The sequence below is a fragment of the Brachyhypopomus gauderio genome, unplaced genomic scaffold, assembly GCF_052324685.1.
Source record: "Brachyhypopomus gauderio isolate BG-103 unplaced genomic scaffold, BGAUD_0.2 sc97, whole genome shotgun sequence".
NCBI lineage: Eukaryota > Metazoa > Chordata > Actinopteri > Gymnotiformes > Hypopomidae > Brachyhypopomus > Brachyhypopomus gauderio.
In genome coordinates this window covers 72,501-97,500 of record NW_027506918.1, presented here as the reverse complement: position 1 = coordinate 97,500, position 25,000 = coordinate 72,501, and the positions used below count along the sequence as shown (strand labels likewise).

Genomic DNA, 25,000 nt, shown 5'->3' with positions numbered 1-25,000 from the left:
AGAGAGAGAATGAGGGAGAGGTGATGAGGGGTGGGGTGATGGGTGGAGCTCCAACTTGGTGTTTGGAGATGAGCTGAGTGAAAGTGCTCTGTTCACTTCAAACATGGGTGGACCAACATATAGATACTCAGACTATACTGTAGAATAACTTCTAAACTTCAGTTTTAAAAAATGGAACTGTAATCTACAATGAGACAAATGTATACACTCATTTCACAATGAAAGATGGAACTTTCACTCTGTCAATTCATCCTATGTCTGCCCTAAGGGCTGTTCCATTAACACTACGTCTCCCCTAAGGGCTGTTCCATTAAGGGCTGTTCCACTAACCCTACGTCTCCCCTAAGGGCTGTTCCATTCACACTGTATCTCCACTAATTGTAAGTGGCTTTTACAAAAGGCTGTATGGTTGCTTGGTTCCACTTTAATGGTTTTCATGTCTGTGGTGTCGCGGTTCCTGAACAGTTATTGGTTGTTCCATTCTCAGCGTCCTCGTGTGGGTCCCGTCTGGAGTTCCTGATGTATTGAAGTTTGAGTGGTGGATGCCCAAGGCCATGTTGTCTGGATTTAAAAGCACGGTGACTTAACTCGGGCAGAGTGCAGGCTTCTGACAGCAGAATATACCAACCAGTGCTGGATCTAAACCGAGAGACGGAGGAGTAAACACAGATGGGGAAGAGGAGGGGGCAGGACTGTAAAAGCCTGCTGTAGGTCTCCTGGCAGACGTGGGTCGTGTAGACGGAGTAAATCTTTACACAGGCTTGGAAAAGACCCTCCAGGCTCTGGGAGCAGATCAAGGTGGGGATCCCTCTGTCTGAAGAAGGCTGGTCCTCTGAACTCCAGTAACTCCACCACGGTGTTCACCACGGGTCTTCTGCAGAGCGGCCCCAGCAGTAGGGTTCAGACGGCCAGCCCTGCTGGGTGATGGACATGTGACATGTGACATGGTGTAATAGAGGAGATTGGGCAGATGGGGGTGTGTTGTAATTAGTCCCTTAAACACAGGGGTGGGGAGTCTTAGGAGGGCCAGACCTCGGTCAGTAACCGATGGTGGAAAACTTGACTGGAGAAGAAGAGACACGGGATGCAGTGTGTTTATTCCAGAAGTGAGTAAGCACAGACCGTGTTTGTCATCGGTCGCTGCCAAATCGTTAAAACAGTGTGACTTCCCCTTCAGAACAAGAAAGAACAGGGAAGAGAGAGGGGTACCGGGTGAGATATGTGTCCAGGGGAACCCGTGTGTCTGGATTTGTAATGAAAATGCCGCGGTCTGCTGCCGGACCCGTGGGATCCGCCTCTAACACACTCAAGCTGTTCCACAGCGTCACACTTCCTGTCTGTGTGGAGTACAGGGCGACCCATTCTGCAGACACGCTGCCCACACCTAGACCCACACTTACCAGGCGGGCCAAACTGACATAGGACCAGGTCTACCCAGCCGTACAATACTGTTTAGTAGAGTATAAATTCATTTGTCTGATCCAAGATCAGTATTGAACTACAGTTCAGCTCCATACTCCTACAAACTGATTAGAGCTGCATATAATTTGTGAATATATTAACCTGCTATATTGTGCAAATGAGGACAGATATTTACATCAACAATCAATGCATATGACTGTAAGCAATACGTTACTGCATGCAGTAACTTAAAGATATTATAGAGACATCAAGTATGTAGAGACTCAGGATGGAATAATGATGAAGGTTGTGTTGGAGAAGGTCAGGCACTGAATCTAGATGTCAACGTGGGACTCCACACCTGTGACCTCTGACCTCTCGGAGACTCTCCTTTACCCCTCACCTTCAGGAAGTGTTTACCATCTCAACACTTTCTGCTGGTCCTTCCATCTGAAGGTTCCACATGGAGCTGGTTGAGTTTATTGGCGTGGATGAAGCTCGGCCTTTGAAATCTCCCAGCCCCGTTCGGCGAGTGAGACATCTGCTGAGATGTGCGGAGGGCAGACTTGTGATTGGCCGGTTCTGCACAGTCCGCTCACCACTCATTGGCTCCTGTTGTCTGACACTGCACAGTTCTCCATCAGCTTCACGCTGACCTTTGACCCAGAATGCGGAGAAGGGAATCTTGGGTTGTGTAAGGTCTATGCCCCTGTACTACAGACTGTTTTGCTACAGTCCTGTTTGATGTGTTGAACCCATACGTTGTATAAACATCATAAAAATTTTATCGTATGACATTGTTCTATAATTTATACATAATTGGGCACACTGCTTGGTAGACTGCTTCTATTTGTGATGTATTTATCTGTCAAATGACTGGATTGGTAATTGGCTCATGTGAATATCCGTGGACTGCTTGTCTGGTGCTGGTTCTGGTCCTGTTCCTTAATTCTTTGTGGTTTTGGTGTTATGGAGTCTGGCGCTGGGTCACGTATGACCCGTGCTGTTTGACTGCCGTCTGGTTCCTGGGCTTCCCCGTATACGAGAACGTAGCTGCAGTCAGACTGGAGGATTAAGGCAAAGGCTCAGGACCTTATTCATTAACACTTGGCTTGTCTCAGTTCTGCAGCCTGATTGTGAGAAGCCTGACACAGCTTGTGTGAGTGGGAGGGCAGTTTCTGGGTCACGTTAGTTAGATGATAACAGATGGTAGAGACGAAACCCACAGAGCAGCTCTCCTGCTCCAAGACTGTTTTGTTAAATCGGTCCTTGAAGTAACTTACCACCCCCATCATCTCTCCACATTTCTTCATCTGGACCACAGCTGTTCCTAATGGTTGCATGCAAGGGCTCGTGGGTAAACTGTGATGTCAGCACAACAGATACTAAAGCACACTGAGAGAAACTACTGCCAAAAAGACAAGGGTTATTTACGCAACACACAATTGAACTAATGCTGAAAGCTTTCACAGTACCTGCAGTTAATATTTTCTCCAGTAAGTGGTTCAGCAGAGATCAAGTACCTGTTCAACGTTTTGAGTGTCTCACGTTCTTTCACTCTTGTTGTCTCAGGTGTAGATGTGTTACTCCAGCTGGGCCTGTCTGGCCTCCGAGACACCACCCTCTCCTCCTGGATCATCCCTTCTTCTGCCTCCACCCGTGGTGTTCCCGCCATCTCCTCTCCCTCGGTTCCCCCGCCCGGGGTGGGTGTGACTCTGGGCCGCGACGCCCTCATTGATGCCCCAGCGGAGGGTCTCCTCCCTGCAGGCATAGAGGAGGAGTTCTCCATCATCGTGAGCCTTCGCTCGCGGCAGGCCGGCCACGCCTTCGTGTTCAGCGTGCGGGACGATGCCGAGCGGCTGCGTTTCGGCCTGCAGCTGCTGCCCGGCCGGGTGGTGGTCTCCACGGGCGACGGGGCGTCGGTCTACTTCCCCTACGAGGCTCGGGACGGACGCTGGCACTCCTTCGGCGTGGCGGTGCGCCCGCGCTCCGTGTCCTTCTACGGCCAGTGCGGGGCGCTGCGCTACAGCGAGGAGACGCTGAGCAGGCGGTGGGCGGCGGGCGTGGGGGGCCGCGTGGCCGTGGGCCGGATCAGCACCAGGGCGGCCCAGTTCGAGGGCTCTCTGTGTCAGCTGGAGATATATCCGTCGGCGCAGGTCGCTGCACAGTACTGCGACCTCCTGAGGAAGCACTGCAGACTGGCGGACACGTTCCGATCGGCCTCGTCTGCCACCGCCAGCCCAACACGCCCCTCCTCAGCGTCCCCGTCTTCTGCGTCCCCTGGGACTGCCACGGTTGCCTCTCCTACCCCCTCACAACTGCACACGTCCATCCCAGCTGCCCTTTCTGTCAAGGTCACCAGCCCAGCTCTCAGGAATCCTTTAGGGCAGTTTCTACCTACGAGTGGTTCCGTTCGGTCTGGGTCGAGCCCCCGTGCCACTAATCCTGCCGGGTCTCCACCAAGCCCCGTCAACCCAGTGCTCTCACCGGATCTCACCCCATGGACCAGCGCCAGAGGTCTTCAACATGAGGGCGGACCCGGAGGAGAGAACAACACAGTGGACCGGCTAGCAAGGCCGCGGGCCACGCGAGCCACCCCGGACCTGATCTCTCCAAACAGCCCGAACGGCCCGGCAAAGTCCCCGAACGGCAGGGGCAACGCTCAATCCAGCAACAGCCTGATGGAGACCCAACCGAAGGTCAACGGTGCCACCTTGTACAGGCAACAGCAGGACCACGACCAGCCAGAGAGACTCCAGGAGGATGTCGGTGGTCAGACTTATGACCCAGGGGACTCGGAGCCGTACGGATATGATTACGGGTTTGAGGAAGGAGAATATTTCTTTGACTACGAATCCTTTGATGGTCTGAAAGGGGACCCAGGCCCTTCGGTGAGTGTCTCGGCCTTCATCTGATATCTCATGTGCTAAAGTTTGTTTAAACCATGTTGAGGCACGTTGTCGCAGAGGTTTGCATGAGAAATTAGCCAGTTTCTAGCACAGAAGTATTAAAGCTAATTTATTGCCTTTGGAGGGTCTTTGTGAGCGTTCTGTGATCTGGCTGTGTTTCTGAGAGCACCCCTGAGTGGCTGAGACAGGAGAGGGGGAATATGCTCCCACATTAGGCCTCATTAATGAAGCAAAGCCAGCTTGTCTGAACACACGTCCCTTCAGCTTCTAGAGTTGCAGGTGGCTGAAACAACCCAATTTCCTTCTGAACAAGCTGCCAGTGCCTTGTGCTTTGACATGAGCAAGAAGGATTGATTTGTATTCATATATAAATGGAATATTGCCTAGGGTAATGGAAAAACATGTAACACTGTACTAATCAGGGGAGGTGAAACTTTATGATCAGAATTAGGGATTGAAAGTCAGTTTTCTTTAAAATAGGTGAAGTGAACAAAAACCCAGAAAAAAAACTTATAAAAGTGAAAATAGTTTCTTCTTCTTTCTTGCTCTAATGTGCAATAAGATATTTTCTTTTTTCCTTTATGTGCGATGAAGAAAGTAAACAGAGGCGTGATTGAAACACTGTGTTATCAGTGGTGTTGTTTGGCTTACATTCTGGTCCTTGTGGACTGTTTGGTCAGTAGCTGGATCCCAGAACAGACACTGCTGTGTGCTGTGATGCAGGCTGCATAACCGCTACATCCCAAAGGCCCCGCAAAAGGAACACGGAGATGAAGACGCAGGAAAGACTTAGAAGGCATTGAAGAATACGTGATAACCCAGGGGCGGTGTTGAGATGATAACACAGGGGCGGTGTTGAGATGATAACACAGGGGCGGTGTTGAGATGAGAACACAGGGGCGGTGTTGAGATGATAACAGAGGAGGTGTTGAGATGATAACACAGGGGTGGTGTTGAGATGATAACACAGGGGAGGTGTTGAGAACACAGGGGCGGTGTTGAGATGATAACACAGGGGAGGTGTTGAGATGATAACACAGGGGCGGTGTTGAGATGATAACACAGGGGAGGTGTTGAGAGGATAACACAGGGGAGGTGTTGAGATGAGAACACAGGGGAGGTGTTGAGATGATAACACAGGGGCGGTGTTGAGATGAGAACACAGGGGAGGTGTTGAGATAATAACACAGGGGAGGTGTTGAGACGATAACACAGGGGCGGTGTTGAGATGATAACACAGAGGAGGTGTTGAGATGATAACACAGGGGAGGTGTTGAGATGATAACACAGAGGAGGTGTTGAGACGATAACACAGGGACGGTGTTGAGATGATAACACAGGGGAGGTGTTGAGATGATAACACAGGGACGGTGTTGAGATGATAACACAGGGGAGGTGTTGAGATGATAACACAGGGGCGGTGTTGAGATGATAACACAGGGGAGGTGTTGAGATGACAACACAGGGGAGGTGTTGAGATGATAACACAGGGACGGTGTTGAGATGAGAACACAGGGGCGGTGTTGAGATGATAACACAGGGGCGGTGTTGAGATGAGAACACAGGGGCGGTGTTGAGATGATAACACAGAGGAGGTGTTGAGATGATAACACAGGGGTGGTGTTGAGATGATAACACAGGGGAGGTGTTGAGAACACAGGGGCGGTGTTGAGATGATAACACAGGGGAGGTGTTGAGATGATAACACAGGGGCGGTGTTGAGATGATAACACAGGGGAGGTGTTGAGAGGATAACACAGGGGAGGTGTTGAGATGAGAACACAGGGGAGGTGTTGAGATGATAACACAGGGGTGGTGTTGAGATGAGAACACAGGGGAGGTGTTGAGATGATAACACAGGGGCGGTGTTGAGATGATAACACAGGGGAGGTGTTGAGATGATAACACAGAGGAGGTGTTGAGACGATAACACAGGGACGGTGTTGAGACGATAACACAGGGGAGGTGTTGAGATGATAACACAGGGACGGTGTTGAGATGATAACACAGGGGAGGTGTTGAGATGATAACACAGGGGAGGTGTTGAGATGATAACACAGGGGCGGTGTTGAGATGATAACACAGGGGAGGTGTTGAGATGACAACACAGGGGAGGTGTTGAGATGATAACACAGGGACGGTGTTGAGATGATAACACAGGGGAGGTGTTGAGATGATAACACAGGGGAGGTGTTGAGAACACAGGGGCGGTGTTGAGATGATAACACAGGGGAGGTGTTGAGATGATAACACAGGGGAGGTGTTGAGATGATAACACAGGGGAGGTGTTGAGAACACAGGGGAGGTGTTGAGATGATAACACAGGGGAGGTGTTGAGATGATAATACAGGGACGGTGTTGAGATGATAACACAGGAGAGGTGTTGAGATGATAACACAGGGGAGGTGTTGAGATGATAACACAGGGGAGGTGTTGAGAACACAGGGGTGGTGTTGAGATGATAACACAGGGGAGGTGTTGAGATGATAACACAGGAGGTGTTGAGATGACAACACAGGGGAGGTGTTGAGATGACAACACAGGGGAGGTGTTGAGATGACAACACAGGGGCGGTGTTGAGATGATAACACAGGGGAGGTGTTGAGATGATAACACAGGGGCGGTGTTGAGATGACAACACAGGGGCGGTGTTGAGATGACAACACAGGGACGGTGTTGAGATGACAACACAGGGACGGTGTTGAGATGACAACACAGGGGAGGTGTTGAGATGATAACACAGGGGAGGTGTTGAGATGATAACACAGGGGTGGTGTTGAGATGATAACACAGGGGAGGTGTTGAGAACACAGGTATGGTGTTGAGATGACAACACAGGGGAGGTGTTGAGATGATAACACAGGGGCGGTGTTGAGATGATAACACAGGGGAAGTGTTGAGATGATAACACAGGGGTGGTGTTGAGATGACAACACAGGGGAGGTGTTGAGATGACAACACAGGGACGGTGTTGAGATGACAACACAGGGACGGTGTTGAGATGACAACACAGGGGAGGTGTTGAGATGATAACACAGGGGAGGTGTTGAGATGATAACACAGGGGTGGTGTTGAGATGATAACACAGGGGAGGTGTTGAGAACACAGGTATGGTGTTGAGATGACAACACAGGGGAGGTGTTGAGATGATAACACAGGGGCGGTGTTGAGATGATAACACAGGGGAGGTGTTGAGATGATAACACAGGGACGGTGTTGAGATGATAACACAGGGGAGGTGTTGAGACGATAACACAGGGGAGGTGCTGAGATGACAACACAGGGGAGGTGTTGAGATTATAACACAGGGGAGGTGCTGAGATGATAACACAGGGGAGGTGTTGAGATGATAACACAGGGACGGTGTTGATATGATAACACAGGGGAGGTGTTGAGATGATAACACAGGGGAGGTGTTGAGATGAGAACACAGGGGAGGTGTTGAGATGAGAACACAGGGGAGGTGTTGAGATGAGAACACAGGGGAGGTGTTGAGATGATAACACAGGGGAGGTGTTGAGATGAGAACACAGGGACGGTGTTGAGATGATAACACAGGGGAGGTGTTGAGATGAGAACACAGGGGAGGTGTTGAGATGATAACACAGGGGCGGTGTTGAGATGATAACACAGGGGCGGTGTTGAGATGATAACACAGGGGAGGTGTTGAGATGACAACACAGGGGAGGTGTTGAGATGATAACACAGGGACGGTGTTGAGATGAGAACACAGGGGCGGTGTTGAGATGATAACACAGGGGCGGTGTTGAGATGATAACACAGGGACGGTGTTGAGATGATAACACAGGGGAGGTGTTGAGATGATAACACAGGGGAGGTGTTGAGATGATAACACAGGGGCGGTGTTGAGATGATAACACAGGGGAGGTGTTGAGATGACAACACAGGGGAGGTGTTGAGATGATAACACAGGGACGGTGTTGAGATGAGAACACAGGGGCGGTGTTGAGATGATAACACAGGGGCGGTGTTGAGATGAGAACACAGGGGCGGTGTTGAGATGATAACACAGAGGAGGTGTTGAGATGATAACACAGGGGTGGTGTTGAGATGATAACACAGGGGAGGTGTTGAGAACACAGGGGCGGTGTTGAGATGATAACACAGGGGAGGTGTTGAGATGATAACACAGGGGCGGTGTTGAGATGATAACACAGGGGAGGTGTTGAGAGGATAACACAGGGGAGGTGTTGAGATGAGAACACAGGGGAGGTGTTGAGATGATAACACAGGGGTGGTGTTGAGATGAGAACACAGGGGAGGTGTTGAGATGATAACACAGGGGCGGTGTTGAGATGATAACACAGGGGAGGTGTTGAGATGATAACACAGAGGAGGTGTTGAGACGATAACACAGGGACGGTGTTGAGACGATAACACAGGGGAGGTGTTGAGATGATAACACAGGGACGGTGTTGAGATGATAACACAGGGGAGGTGTTGAGATGATAACACAGGGGAGGTGTTGAGATGATAACACAGGGGCGGTGTTGAGATGATAACACAGGGGAGGTGTTGAGATGACAACACAGGGGAGGTGTTGAGATGATAACACAGGGACGGTGTTGAGATGATAACACAGGGGAGGTGTTGAGATGATAACACAGGGGAGGTGTTGAGAACACAGGGGCGGTGTTGTGATGATAACACAGGGGAGGTGTTGAGATGATAACACAGGGGAGGTGTTGAGATGATAACACAGGGGAGGTGTTGAGAACACAGGGGAGGTGTTGAGATGATAACACAGGGGAGGTGTTGAGATGATAATACAGGGACGGTGTTGAGATGATAACACAGGAGAGGTGTTGAGATGATAACACAGGGGAGGTGTTGAGATGATAACACAGGGGAGGTGTTGAGAACACAGGGGTGGTGTTGAGATGATAACACAGGGGAGGTGTTGAGATGATAACACAGGAGGTGTTGAGATGACAACACAGGGGAGGTGTTGAGATGACAACACAGGGGAGGTGTTGAGATGACAACACAGGGGCGGTGTTGAGATGATAACACAGGGGAGGTGTTGAGATGATAACACAGGGGCGGTGTTGAGATGACAACACAGGGGCGGTGTTGAGATGACAACACAGGGACGGTGTTGAGATGACAACACAGGGACGGTGTTGAGATGACAACACAGGGGAGGTGTTGAGATGATAACACAGGGGAGGTGTTGAGATGATAACACAGGGGTGGTGTTGAGATGATAACACAGGGGAGGTGTTGAGAACACAGGTATGGTGTTGAGATGACAACACAGGGGAGGTGTTGAGATGATAACACAGGGGCGGTGTTGAGATGATAACACAGGGGAAGTGTTGAGATGATAACACAGGGGTGGTGTTGAGATGACAACACAGGGGAGGTGTTGAGATGACAACACAGGGACGGTGTTGAGATGACAACACAGGGACGGTGTTGAGATGACAACACAGGGGAGGTGTTGAGATGATAACACAGGGGAGGTGTTGAGATGATAACACAGGGGTGGTGTTGAGATGATAACACAGGGGAGGTGTTGAGAACACAGGTATGGTGTTGAGATGACAACACAGGGGAGGTGTTGAGATGATAACACAGGGGCGGTGTTGAGATGATAACACAGGGGAGGTGTTGAGATGATAACACAGGGACGGTGTTGAGATGATAACACAGGGGAGGTGTTGAGACGATAACACAGGGGAGGTGCTGAGATGACAACACAGGGGAGGTGTTGAGATTATAACACAGGGGAGGTGCTGAGATGATAACACAGGGGAGGTGTTGAGATGATAACACAGGGACGGTGTTGATATGATAACACAGGGGAGGTGTTGAGATGATAACACAGGGGAGGTGTTGAGATGAGAACACAGGGGAGGTGTTGAGATGAGAACACAGGGGAGGTGTTGAGATGAGAACACAGGGGAGGTGTTGAGATGATAACACAGGGGAGGTGTTGAGATGAGAACACAGGGACGGTGTTGAGATGATAACACAGGGGAGGTGTTGAGATGAGAACACAGGGGAGGTGTTGAGATGATAACACAGGGGCGGTGTTGAGATGATAACACAGGGGCGGTGTTGAGATGATAACACAGGGGAGGTGTTGAGATGATAACACAGAGGAGGTGTTGAGATGATAACACAGGGGTGGTGTTGAGATGATAACACAGGGGAGGTGTTGAGAACACAGGGGCGGTGTTGAGATGATAACACAGGGGCGGTGTTGAGATGAGAACACAGGGGCGGTGTTGAGATGATAACACAGAGGAGGTGTTGAGATGATAACACAGGGGTGGTGTTGAGATGATAACACAGGGGAGGTGTTGAGAACACAGGGGCGGTGTTGAGATGATAACACAGGGGAGGTGTTGAGATGATAACACAGGGGCGGTGTTGAGATGATAACACAGGGGAGGTGTTGAGAGGATAACACAGGGGAGGTGTTGAGATGAGAACACAGGGGAGGTGTTGAGATGATAACACAGGGGTGGTGTTGAGATGAGAACACAGGGGAGGTGTTGAGATGATAACACAGGGGCGGTGTTGAGATGATAACACAGGGACGGTGTTGAGATGATAACACAGGGGAGGTGTTGAGACGATAACACAGGGGAGGTGCTGAGATGACAACACAGGGGAGGTGTTGAGATTATAACACAGGGGAGGTGCTGAGATGATAACACAGGGGAGGTGTTGAGATGATAACACAGGGACGGTGTTGATATGATAACACAGGGGAGGTGTTGAGATGATAACACAGGGGAGGTGTTGAGATGAGAACACAGGGGAGGTGTTGAGATGAGAACACAGGGGAGGTGTTGAGATGAGAACACAGGGGAGGTGTTGAGATGATAACACAGGGGAGGTGTTGAGATGAGAACACAGGGACGGTGTTGAGATGATAACACAGGGGAGGTGTTGAGATGAGAACACAGGGGAGGTGTTGAGATGATAACACAGGGGCGGTGTTGAGATGATAACACAGGGGCGGTGTTGAGATGATAACACAGGGGAGGTGTTGAGATGACAACACAGGGGAGGTGTTGAGATGATAACACAGGGACGGTGTTGAGATGAGAACACAGGGGCGGTGTTGAGATGATAACACAGGGGCGGTGTTGAGATGAGAACACAGGGGCGGTGTTGAGATGATAACACAGAGGAGGTGTTGAGATGATAACACAGGGGTGGTGTTGAGATGATAACACAGGGGAGGTGTTGAGAACACAGGGGCGGTGTTGAGATGATAACACAGGGGAGGTGTTGAGATGATAACACAGGGGCGGTGTTGAGATGATAACACAGGGGAGGTGTTGAGAGGATAACACAGGGGAGGTGTTGAGATGAGAACACAGGGGAGGTGTTGAGATGATAACACAGGGGTGGTGTTGAGATGAGAACACAGGGGAGGTGTTGAGATGATAACACAGGGGCGGTGTTGAGATGATAACACAGGGGAGGTGTTGAGATGATAACACAGAGGAGGTGTTGAGACGATAACACAGGGACGGTGTTGAGACGATAACACAGGGGAGGTGTTGAGATGATAACACAGGGACGGTGTTGAGATGATAACACAGGGGAGGTGTTGAGATGATAACACAGGGGAGGTGTTGAGATGATAACACAGGGGCGGTGTTGAGATGATAACACAGGGGAGGTGTTGAGATGACAACACAGGGGAGGTGTTGAGATGATAACACAGGGACGGTGTTGAGATGATAACACAGGGGAGGTGTTGAGATGATAACACAGGGGAGGTGTTGAGAACACAGGGGCGGTGTTGAGATGATAACACAGGGGAGGTGTTGAGATGATAACACAGGGGAGGTGTTGAGATGATAACACAGGGGAGGTGTTGAGAACACAGGGGAGGTGTTGAGATGATAACACAGGGGAGGTGTTGAGATGATAATACAGGGACGGTGTTGAGATGATAACACAGGAGAGGTGTTGAGATGATAACACAGGGGAGGTGTTGAGATGATAACACAGGGGAGGTGTTGAGAACACAGGGGTGGTGTTGAGATGATAACACAGGGGAGGTGTTGAGATGATAACACAGGAGGTGTTGAGATGACAACACAGGGGAGGTGTTGAGATGACAACACAGGGGAGGTGTTGAGATGACAACACAGGGGCGGTGTTGAGATGATAACACAGGGGAGGTGTTGAGATGATAACACAGGGGCGGTGTTGAGATGACAACACAGGGGCGGTGTTGAGATGACAACACAGGGACGGTGTTGAGATGACAACACAGGGACGGTGTTGAGATGACAACACAGGGGAGGTGTTGAGATGATAACACAGGGGAGGTGTTGAGATGATAACACAGGGGTGGTGTTGAGATGATAACACAGGGGAGGTGTTGAGAACACAGGTATGGTGTTGAGATGACAACACAGGGGAGGTGTTGAGATGATAACACAGGGGCGGTGTTGAGATGATAACACAGGGGAAGTGTTGAGATGATAACACAGGGGTGGTGTTGAGATGACAACACAGGGGAGGTGTTGAGATGACAACACAGGGACGGTGTTGAGATGACAACACAGGGACGGTGTTGAGATGACAACACAGGGGAGGTGTTGAGATGATAACACAGGGGAGGTGTTGAGAACACAGGTATGGTGTTGAGATGACAACACAGGGGAGGTGTTGAGATGATAACACAGGGGCGGTGTTGAGATGATAACACAGGGGAGGTGTTGAGATGATAACACAGGGACGGTGTTGAGATGATAACACAGGGGAGGTGTTGAGACGATAACACAGGGGAGGTGCTGAGATGACAACACAGGGGAGGTGTTGAGATTATAACACAGGGGAGGTGCTGAGATGATAACACAGGGGAGGTGTTGAGATGATAACACAGGGACGGTGTTGAGATGATAACACAGGGGAGGTGTTGAGATGATAACACAGGGGAGGTGTTGAGATGAGAACACAGGGGAGGTGTTGAGATGATAACACAGTGGAGGTGTTGAGATGAGAACACGGGAGGTGTTGAGATGATAACACAGGGGAGGTGTTGAGATGAGAACACAGGGACGGTGTTGAGATGATAACACAGGGGAGGTGTTGAGATGAGAACACAGGGGAGGTGTTGAGATGATAACACAGGGGAGGTGTTGAGATGAGAACACAGGGGAGGTGTTGAGATGATAACACAGGGAAGGTGTTGAGATGATAACACAGAGGAGGTGTTGAGATGATAACACTGGGGAGGTGTTGAGATGACAACACAGGGGAGGTGTTGAGATGATAACACAGGGACGGTGTTGAGATGATAACACAGGGGAGGTGTTGAGATGATAACACAGGGGAGGTGTTGAGAACACAGGGGCGGTGTTGAGATGATAACACAGGGGAAGTGTTGAGATGATAACACAGGGGTGGTGTTGAGATGACAACACAGGGGAGGTGTTGAGATGACAACACAGGGACGGTGTTGAGATGACAACACAGGGGAGGTGTTGAGATGATAACACAGGGGAGGTGTTGAGATGATAACACAGGGGTGGTGTTGAGATGATAACACAGGGGAGGTGTTGAGAACACAGGTATGGTGTTGAGATGACAACACAGGGGAGGTGTTGAGATGATAACACAGGGGCGGTGTTGAGATGATAACACAGGGGAGGTGTTGAGATGAGAACACAGGGGAGGTGTTGAGATGATAACACAGGGGAGGTGTTGAGATGATAACACAGGGACGGTGTTGAGATGATAACACAGGGGAGGTGTTGAGATGATAACACAGGGGAGGTGTTGAGATGAGAACACAGGGGAGGTGTTGAGATGAGAACACAGGGGAGGTGTTGAGATGATAACACAGGGGAGGTGTTGAGATGAGAACACAGGGGAGGTGTTGAGATGATAACACAAGGGAGGTGTTGAGATGATAACACAGGGACGGTGTTGAGATGACAACACAGGGGAGGTGTTGAGATGATAACACAGGGGAGGTGTTGAGATGATAACACAGGGGTGGTGTTGAGATGATAACACAGGGGAGGTGTTGAGAACACAGGTATGGTGTTGAGATGACAACACAGGGGAGGTGTTGAGATGATAACACAGGGGCGGTGTTGAGATGATAACACAGGGGAAGTGTTGAGATGATAACACAGGGGTGGTGTTGAGATGACAACACAGGGGAGGTGTTGAGATGACAACACAGGGACGGTGTTGAGATGACAACACAGGGACGGTGTTGAGATGACAACACAGGGGAGGTGTTGAGATGATAACACAGGGGAGGTGTTGAGAACACAGGTATGGTGTTGAGATGACAACACAGGGGAGGTGTTGAGATGATAACACAGGGGCGGTGTTGAGATGATAACACAGGGGAGGTGTTGAGATGATAACACAGGGACGGTGTTGAGATGATAACACAGGGGAGGTGTTGAGACGATAACACAGGGGAGGTGCTGAGATGACAACACAGGGGAGGTGTTGAGATTATAACACAGGGGAGGTGCTGATATGATAACACAGGGGAGGTGTTGAGATGATAACACAGGGACGGTGTTGAGATGATAACACAGGGGAGGTGTTGAGATGATAACACAGGGGAGGTGTTGAGATGAGAACACAGGGGAGGTGTTGAGATGATAACACAGGGGAGGTGTTGAGATGAGAACACAGGGGAGGTGTTGAGATGATAACACAGGGGAGGTGTTGAGATGAGAACACAGGGACGGTGTTGAGATGATAACACAGGGGAGGTGTTGAGATGAGAACACAGGGGAGGTGTTGAGATGATAACACAGGGGAGGTGTTGAGATGAGAACACAGGGGAGGTGTTGAGATGATAACACAGGGAAGGTGTTGAGATGATAACACAGAGGAGGTGTTGAGATGATAACACTGGGGAGGTGTTGAGATGACAACACAGGGGAGGTGTTGAGATGATAACACAGGGACGGTGTTGAGATGATAACACAGGGGAGGTGTTGAGATGATAACACAGGGGAGGTGTTGAGAACACAGGGGCGGTGTTGAGATGATAACACAGGGGAAGTGTTGAGATGATAACACAGGGGTGGTGTTGAGATGACAACACAGGGGAGGTGTTGAGATGACAACACAGGGACGGTGTTGAGATGACAACACAGGGGAGGTGTTGAGATGATAACACAGGGGAGGTGTTGAGATGATAACACAGGGGTGGTGTTGAGATGATAACACAGGGGAGGTGTTGAGAACACAGGTATGGTGTTGAGATGACAACACAGGGGAGGTGTTGAGATGATAACACAGGGGCGGTGTTGAGATGATAACACAGGGGAGGTGTTGAGATGAGAACACAGGGGAGGTGTTGAGATGATAACACAGGGGAGGTGTTGAGATGATAACACAGGGACGGTGTTGAGATGATAACACAGGGGAGGTGTTGAGATGATAACACAGGGGAGGTGTTGAGATGAGAACACAGGGGAGGTGTTGAGATGAGAACACAGGGGAGGTGTTGAGATGATAACACAGGGGAGGTGTTGAGATGAGAACACAGGGGAGGTGTTGAGATGATAACACAAGGGAGGTGTTGAGATGAGAACACAGGGACGGTGTTGAGATGATAACACAGGGGAGGTGTTGAGATGAGAACACAGGGGAGGTGTTGAGATGATAACACAGGGGAGGTGTTGAGATGAGAACACAGGGGAGGTGTTGAGATGATAACACAGGGAAGGTGTTGAGATGATAACACAGAGGAGGTGTTGAGATGATAACACAGGGGAGGTGTTGAGATGACAACACAGGGGAGGTGTTGAGATGATAACACAGGGACGGTGTTGAGATGATAACACAGGGGAGGTGTTGAGATGATAACACAGGGGAGGTGTTGAGAACACAGGGGCGGTGTTGAGATGATAACACAGGGGAGGTGTTGAGATGATAATACAGGGACGGTGTTGAGATGATAACACAGGAGAGGTGTTGAGATGATAACACAGGGGAGGTGTTGAGATGACAACACAGGGGAGGTGTTGAGATGACAACACAGGGGCGGTGTTGAGATGATAACACAGGGACGGTGTTGAGATGATAACACAGGGGAGGTGTTGAGATGATAACACAGGGGAGGTGTTGAGAACACAGGGGCGGTGTTGAGATGATAACACAGGGGAGGTGTTGAGATGATAATACAGGGACGGTGTTGAGATGATAACACAGGGGAGGTGTTGAGATGATAACACAGGGGAGGTGTTGAGAACACAGGGGCGGTGTTGAGATGATAACACAGGGGAAGTGTTGAGATGATAACACAGGGGTGGTGTTGAGATGACAACACAGGGGAGGTGTTGAGATGACAACACAGGGACGGTGTTGAGATGACAACACAGGGGAGGTGTTGAGATGATAACACAGGGGAGGTGTTGAGATGATAACACAGGGGTGGTGTTGAGATGATAACACAGGGGAGGTGTTGAGAACACAGGTATGGTGTTGAGATGACAACACAGGGGAGGTGTTGAGATGATAACACAGGGGCGGTGTTGAGATGATAACACAGGGGAGGTGTTGAGATGAGAACACAGGGGAGGTGTTGAGATGATAACACAGGGGAGGTGTTGAGATGATAACACAGGGACGGTGTTGAGATGATAACACAGGGGAGGTGTTGAGATGATAACACAGGGGAGGTGTTGAGATGAGAACACAGGGGAGGTGTTGAGATGAGAACACAGGGGAGGTGTTGAGATGATAACACAGGGGAGGTGTTGAGATGAGAACACAGGGGAGGTGTTGAGATGATAACACAAGGGAGGTGTTGAGATGATAACACAGGGACGGTGTTGAGATGACAACACAGGGGAGGTGTTGAGATGATAACACAGGGGAGGTGTTGAGATGATAACACAGGGGTGGTGTTGAGATGATAACACAGGGGAGGTGTTGAGAACACAGGTATGGTGTTGAGATGACAACACAGGGGAGGTGTTGAGATGATAACACAGGGGCGGTGTTGAGATGATAACACAGGGGAAGTGTTGAGATGATAACACAGGGGTGGTGTTGAGATGACAACACAGGGGAGGTGTTGAGATGACAACACAGGGACGGTGTTGAGATGACAACACAGGGACGGTGTTGAGATGACAACACAGGGGAGGTGTTGAGATGATAACACAGGGGAGGTGTTGAGAACACAGGTATGGTGTTGAGATGACAACACAGGGGAGGTGTTGAGATGATAACACAGGGGCGGTGTTGAGATGATAACACAGGGGAGGTGTTGAGATGATAACACAGGGACGGTGTTGAGATGATAACACAGGGGAGGTGTTGAGACGATAACACAGGGGAGGTGCTGAGATGACAACACAGGGGAGGTGTTGAGATTATAACACAGGGGAGGTGCTGATATGATAACACAGGGGAGGTGTTGAGATGATAACACAGGGACGGTGTTGAGATGATAACACAGGGGAGGTGTTGAGATGATAACACAGGGGAGGTGTTGAGATGAGAACACAGGGGAGGTGTTGAGATGATAACACAGGGGAGGTGTTGAGATGAGAACACAGGGGAGGTGTTGAGATGATAACACAGGGGAGGTGTTGAGATGAGAACACAGGGACGGTGTTGAGATGATAACACAGGGGAGGTGTTGAGATGAGAACACAGGGGAGGTGTTGAGATGATAACACAGGGGAGGTGTTGAGATGAGAACACAGGGGAGGTGTTGAGATGATAACACAGGGAAGGTGTTGAGATGATAACACAGAGGAGGTGTTGAGATGATAACACTGGGGAGGTGTTGAGATGACAACACAGGGGAGGTGTTGAGATGATAACACAGGGACGGTGTTGAGATGATAACACAGGGGAGGTGTTGAGATGATAACACAGGGGAGGTGTTGAGAACACAGGGGCGGTGTTGAGATGATAACACAGGGGAAGTGTTGAGATGATAACACAGGGGTGGTGTTGAGATGACAACACAGGGGAGGTGTTGAGATGACAACACAGGGACGGTGTTGAGATGACAACACAGGGGAGGTGTTGAGATGATAACACAGGGGAGGTGTTGAGATGATAACACAGGGGTGGTGTTGAGATGATAACACAGGGGAGGTGTTGAGAACACAGGTATGGTGTTGAGATGACAACACAGGGGAGGTGTTGAGATGATAACACAGGGGCGGTGTTGAGATGATAACACAGGGGAGGTGTTGAGATGAGAACACAGGGGAGGTGTTGAGATGATAACACAGGGGAGGTGTTGAGATGATAACACAGGGACGGTGTTGAGATGATAACACAGGGGAGGTGTTGAGATGATAACACAGGGGAGGTGTTGAGATGAGAACACAGGGGAGGTGTTGAGATGAGAACACAGGGGAGGTGTTGAGATGATAACACAGGGGAGGTGTTGAGATGAGAACACAGGGGAGGTGTTGAGATGATAACACAAGGGAGGTGTTGAGATGAGAACACAGGGACGGTGTTGAGATGATAACACAGGGGAGGTGTTGAGATGAGAACACAGGGGAGGTGTTGAGATGATAACACAGGGGAGGTGTTGAGATGAGAACACAGGGGAGGTGTTGAGATGATAACACAGGGAAGGTGTTGAGATGATAACACAGAGGAGGTGTTGAGATGATAACACAGGGGAGGTGTTGAGATGACAACACAGGGGAGGTGTTGAGATGATAACACAGGGACGGTGTTGAGATGATAACACAGGGGAGGTGTTGAGATGATAACACAGGGGAGGTGTTGAGAACACAGGGGCGGTGTTGAGATGATAACACAGGGGAGGTGTTGAGATGATAATACAGGGACGGTGTTGAGATGATAACACAGGAGAGGTGTTGAGATGATAACACAGGGGAGGTGTTGAGATGACAACACAGGGGAGGTGTTGAGATGACAACACAGGGGCGGTGTTGAGATGACAACACAGGGGCGGTGTTGAGATGATAACACAGGGGAGGTGTTGAGATGATAACACAGGGGCGGTGTTGAGATGACAACACAGGGGAGGTGTTGAGATGATAACACAGGGGCGGTGTTGAGATGATAACACAGGGGAGGTGTTGAGATGACAACACAGGGGCGGTGTTGAGATGACAACACAGGGGCGGTGTTGAGATGATAACACAGGGGCGGTGTTGAGATGATAACACAGGGGAGGTGTTGAGATGACAACACAGGGGAGGTGTTGAAATGATAACACAGGGACGGTGTTGAGATAATAACACAGGGGCGGTGTTGAGATGATAACACAGGGGAAGTGTTGAGATGATAACACAGGGGTGGTGTTGAGATGACAACACCGGGGAGGTGTTGAGATGACAACACCGGGACGGTGTTGAGATGACAACACAGGGACGGTGTTGAGATGACAACACAGGGGAGGTGTTGAGATGATAACACAGGGGAGGTGTTGAGATGATAACACAGGGGTGGTGTTGAGATGATAACACAGGGGAGGTGTTGAGAACACAGGTATGGTGTTGAGATGACAACACGGGGGAGGTGTTGAGATGATAACACAGGGGCGGTTTTGAGATGATAACACAGGGGCGGTGTTGAGATGATAACACAGAGGAGGTGTTGAGATGATAACACAGGGGCGGTGTTGAGATGACAACACAGGGGAGGTGTTGAGATGATAACACAGGGACGGTGTTGAGATGATAACACAGGGACGGTGTTGAGATGATAAGACAGGGACGGTGTTGAGATGATAACACAGAGGAGGTGTTGAGATGATAACACAGAGGAGGTGTTGAGATGATAACACAGGGGCGGTGTTGAGATGATAACACAGGGGAGGTGTTGAGATGAGAACACAGGGGCGGTGTTGAGATGATAACACAGGGGAGGTGTTGAGATGATAACACAGGGGAGGTGTTGAGAACACAGGGGAGGTGTTGAGATGATAACACAGGGGAGGTGTTGAGATGATAATACAGGGACGGTGTTGAGATGATAACACAGGAGAGGTGTTGAGATGATAACACAGGGGAGGTGTTGAGATGACAACACAGGGGAGGTGTTGAGATGACAACACAGGGGCGGTGTTGAGATGACAACACAGGGGCGGTGTTGAGATGATAACACAGGGGAGGTGTTGAGATGATAACACAGGGGCGGTGTTGAGATGACAACACAGGGGAGGTGTTGAGATGATAACACAGGGGCGGTGTTGAGATGATAACACAGGGGAGGTGTTGAGATAACAACACAGGGGAGGTGTTGAAATGATAACACAGGGACGGTGTTGAGATAATAACACAGGGGCGGTGTTGAGATGATAACACAGGGGAAGTGTTGAGATGATAACACAGGGGTGGTGTTGAGATGACAACACCGGGGAGGTGTTGAGATGACAACACCGGGACGGTGTTGAGATGACAACACAGGGACGGTGTTGAGATGACAACACAGGGGAGGTGTTGAGATGATAACACAGGGGAGGTGTTGAGATGATAACACAGGGGTGGTGTTGAGATGATAACACAGGGGAGGTGTTGAGAACACAGGTATGGTGTTGAGATGACAACACGGGGGAGGTGTTGAGATGATAACACAGGGGCGGTTTTGAGATGATAACACAGGGGCGGTGTTGAGATGATAACACAGAGGAGGTGTTGAGATGATAACACAGGGGCGGTGTTGAGATGACAACACAGGGGAGGTGTTGAGATGATAACACAGGGACGGTGTTGAGATGATAACACAGGGACGGTGTTGAGATGATAAGACAGGGGAGGTGTTGAGATGATAACACAGAGGAGGTGTTGAGATGATAACACAGGGGCGGTGTTGAGATGATAACACAGGGGAGGTGTTGAGATGATAACACAGGGGCGGTGTTGAGATGACAACACAGGGGAGGTGTTGAGATGACAACACAGGGGAGGTGTTGAGATGATAACACAGGGACGGTGTTGAGATGATAACACAGGGGCGGTGTTGAGATGATAACACAGGGGAAGTGTTGAGATGATAACACAGGGGTGGTGTTGAGATGACAACACAGGGGAGGTGTTGAGATGACAACACAGGGACGGTGTTGAGATGACAACACAGGGACGGTGTTGAGATGACAACACAGGGGAGGTGTTGAGATGACAACACAGGGGAGGTGTTGAGATGATAACACAGGGGTGGTGTTGAGATGATAACACAGGGGAGGTGTTGAGAACACAGGTATGGTGTTGAGATGATAACACAGGGGCGGTGTTGAGATGATAACACAGGGGAGGTGTTGAGATGATAACACAGGGGCGGTGTTGAGATGAGAACACAGGGAAGGTGTTGAGATGAGAACACAGGGGCGGTGTTGAGAACACAGGGGAGGTGTTGAGATGAGAACACAGGGGAGGTGTTGAGATGATAACACAGGGGAGGTGTTGAGATGATAACACAGGGACGGTGTTGAGATGATAACACAGGGGAGGTGTTGAGATGACAACACAGGGGAGGTGTTGAGATGACAACACAGGGACGGTGTTGAGATGAGAACACAGGGACGGTGTTGAGATGAGAACACAGGGGAGGTGTTGAGATGATAACACAGGGGAGGTGTTGAGGTGAGAACACAGGGGAGGTGTTGAGATGATAACACAGGGGAGGTGTTGAGATGAGAACACAGGGGAGGTGTTGAGATGATAACACAGGGGAGGTGTTGAGATGAGAACACAGGGACGGTGTTGAGATGATAACACAGGGGAGGTGTTGAGACGATAACACAGGGGAGGTGCTGAGATGACAACACAGGGGAGGTGTTGAGATGATAACACAGGGGAGGTGCTGAGATGATAACACAGGGGAGGTGTTGAGATGATAACACAGGGACGGTGTTGAGATGATAACACAGGGGAGGTGTTGAGATGATAACACAGGTATGGTGTTGAGATGATAACATAGGGGCGGTGTTGAGATGATAACACAGGGGCGGTGTTGAGATGATAACACAGGGGAGGTGTTGAGATGATAACACAGGGGCGGTGTTGAGATGAGAACACAGGGAAGGTGTTGAGATGAGAACACAGGGGCGGTGTTGAGAACACAGGGGAGGTGTTGAGATGAGAACACAGGGGAGGTGTTGAGATGATAACACAGGGGAGGTGTTGAGATGATAACACAGGGACGGTGTTGAGATGATAACACAGGGGAGGTGTTGAGATGACAACACAGGGGAGGTGTTGAGATGACAACACAGGGACGGTGTTGAGATGAGAACACAGGGACGGTGTTGAGATGAGAACACAGGGGAGGTGTTGAGATGATAACACAGGGGAGGTGTTGAGGTGAGAACACAGGGGAGGTGTTGAGATGATAACACAGGGAAGGTGTTGAGATGATAACACAGAGGAGGTGTTGAGATGATAACACAGGGGAGGTGTTGAGATGAGAACACAGGGGAGGTGTTGAGATGAGAACACAGGGGTGGTGTTGAGAACACAGGGAGGGTGTTGCTAATGCTGTGTGTGAGTGAGTAGTTAAAACAAATAGAAACCAACATGCCCATAGGCCCATATGTCTCAGGAGGGAAACTCACCTAAAACTAAGACTGACATTTACTCCACCTGACTTTACATAACATAGGCTCTGTGTGTGTGTGTGTGTGTGTGTGTGTGTGTGCGTGTGTGTGTGGAACATCTGAAAAGAAGGAGGCTATTCTAGCATCAGATGAGACAAAGAAATAATGTTTCAAAGCCAGCTGTGTGTTCCTTTGTTACACACACACACACACACACACACACACACACACACACACACACCACACACAGGTGGAGAAAATGTCAGTCTTAGTATTAGGTGAGTTTCCCTTTTTTGTTGTGTGTGTATATGTATAAATAAATAAATAATAATAAATATAAAAATATATATCGGGGGGGGGGGGGGGGGGGTTGCGAACGTAATTTGTTGATTGGACTGCAGATTGGCTACCGTGAATGTCAATCAAAATACAACCGTCAGTGCAGATGTGCGATTCATCTACTACTATTTTATGTGACGCGATCTACTCACATTCCTTCGCGATCGACCGACACTTCCTTGGTCGATCGCGATCGACGTAATGAGCACCCCTGGTTTAAACTCTTGTGGGAAGGCTGTCCACAAGGTTTAGGAGTGTGTTCATGGGGATTTTTCCAGAAGTGCATTTGTGAGGTCACATACTGATGTTGGACGAGAAGGCCTGGCTCTCAGTCTCTGCTCTAATTCATCCCAAAGGTGTTCTATCAGGTTGAGGTCAGGACTCTGTGCAGGCCAGTCAAGTTCATCCACACCCGACTCTGCCATCCATGTCTTTAAGGACATGTTGGAAGAGGAAGAGGCCAGCTCCAAACTGTTGCCACAAAGTTGGGAGCATGGACTTGTCCAAAATGTCTTGGTATGCTGAAACATTCAGAGTTCCTTTCACTGGAACTAAGGGGCCAAGCCCAGCTCCTGAAAAACAACCCCACACCATAATCCCCAACCATCAAACTTTACACTTGGCACAGTGCAGTCAGTCAGACAAGCTCTCCTGGCAACCACCAAACCCAGACTCATCCATCAGATTCCCAGATGGAGAAGCACGATTCATCAATCCAGAGAACGTGCCTTCATTGGTCTAGATTCCAGTGGCGGCATGCTTTACACCACTGCATCCGACACTTTGCATTGCATTGATGTACGGCTTGGATGCAGCTGCTCGACCCATTCCATGAAGCTCTCTGTTTACTGTTCTTGAGCTAATCTGAAGGCCACATGAATTCTGTATTGATTGACTGTATTGATCGATCTCTTCGCACTACGTGCTTCAGGGTCCGCTGACCATTTAATTAAAGCAGTCACTGCCATTTAATTATGTCATTAATCAACAGACTTGATTGAGCCTACATGATACTGCATACATGTGGCTGAATACCTGTAGAGGGCTGTGGATCCCGGTAGAGAGTACGCTGTGCGCAATTGGCTGCCGTTTCTCACCGGTGTGTGATTGGTTGTCTGAGACTTGTACCTGTGTTGAAATTGTAAAGCGTCTTGGGTATTCTGAATGGCGCTATATAAACTGAACATTCATTCATTCATCTGTGTAGAAGGTCGTGGATTAGACACGTCTGTGTAGAAGGTAGTGGATTATGCACATCTGTGTAGAAGGTAGTGGATTACGCATGTCTGTGTAGAAGGTAGTGGGGCAGTCATGGCCTGGTGGTTAGGGAACTGGTCTTGTGACCGGAGGGTCGTGGGTTCGATTCCCAGACCTGAGGCCATGACTGAGGTGCCCTTGAGCAAGGCCCTTAACCCTCAATTGCTCACTTGTATAAAAATGGTAGTCGCTCTGGATAAGGGCGTCTGCCAAATGCCGTAAATGTACAAAAGGTAGTGGATTATGCACATCTGTGTAGAAGGTAGTGTATTACGCACGTCTGTGTAGAAGGTAGTGGATTACGCACATCTGTGTAGAAGGTAGTGGATTACGCACGTCTGTGTAGAAGGTAGTGGATTACGCACATCTGTGTAGAAGGTAGTGGATTACGCACGTCTGTGTAGAAGGTAGTGGATTACGCACGTCTGTGTAGAAGGTAGTGGATTACGCACGTCTGTGTAGAAGGTAGTGGATTACGCACGTCTGTGTAGAAGGTAGTGGATTACGCACGTCTGTGTAGAAGGTAGTGGATTACGCACGTCTGTGTAGAAGGTAGTGGATTACGCACGTC

The 25,000-nt window shown here is 49.7% G+C and overlaps 1 protein-coding gene across 1 annotated transcript in view; it reads left to right on the top strand.

Moving 5' to 3' along the window:
- LOC143496586 (uncharacterized) overlaps nt 1–25,000 on the top strand; it is a 105,703-nt gene that overhangs the window by 12,072 nt on the left and 68,631 nt on the right. The window contains 1 exon segment of the mRNA XM_076992761.1: nt 2,974–4,292. Within this exon segment, the coding sequence (XP_076848876.1) occupies nt 2,974–4,292 (1,319 nt within the window).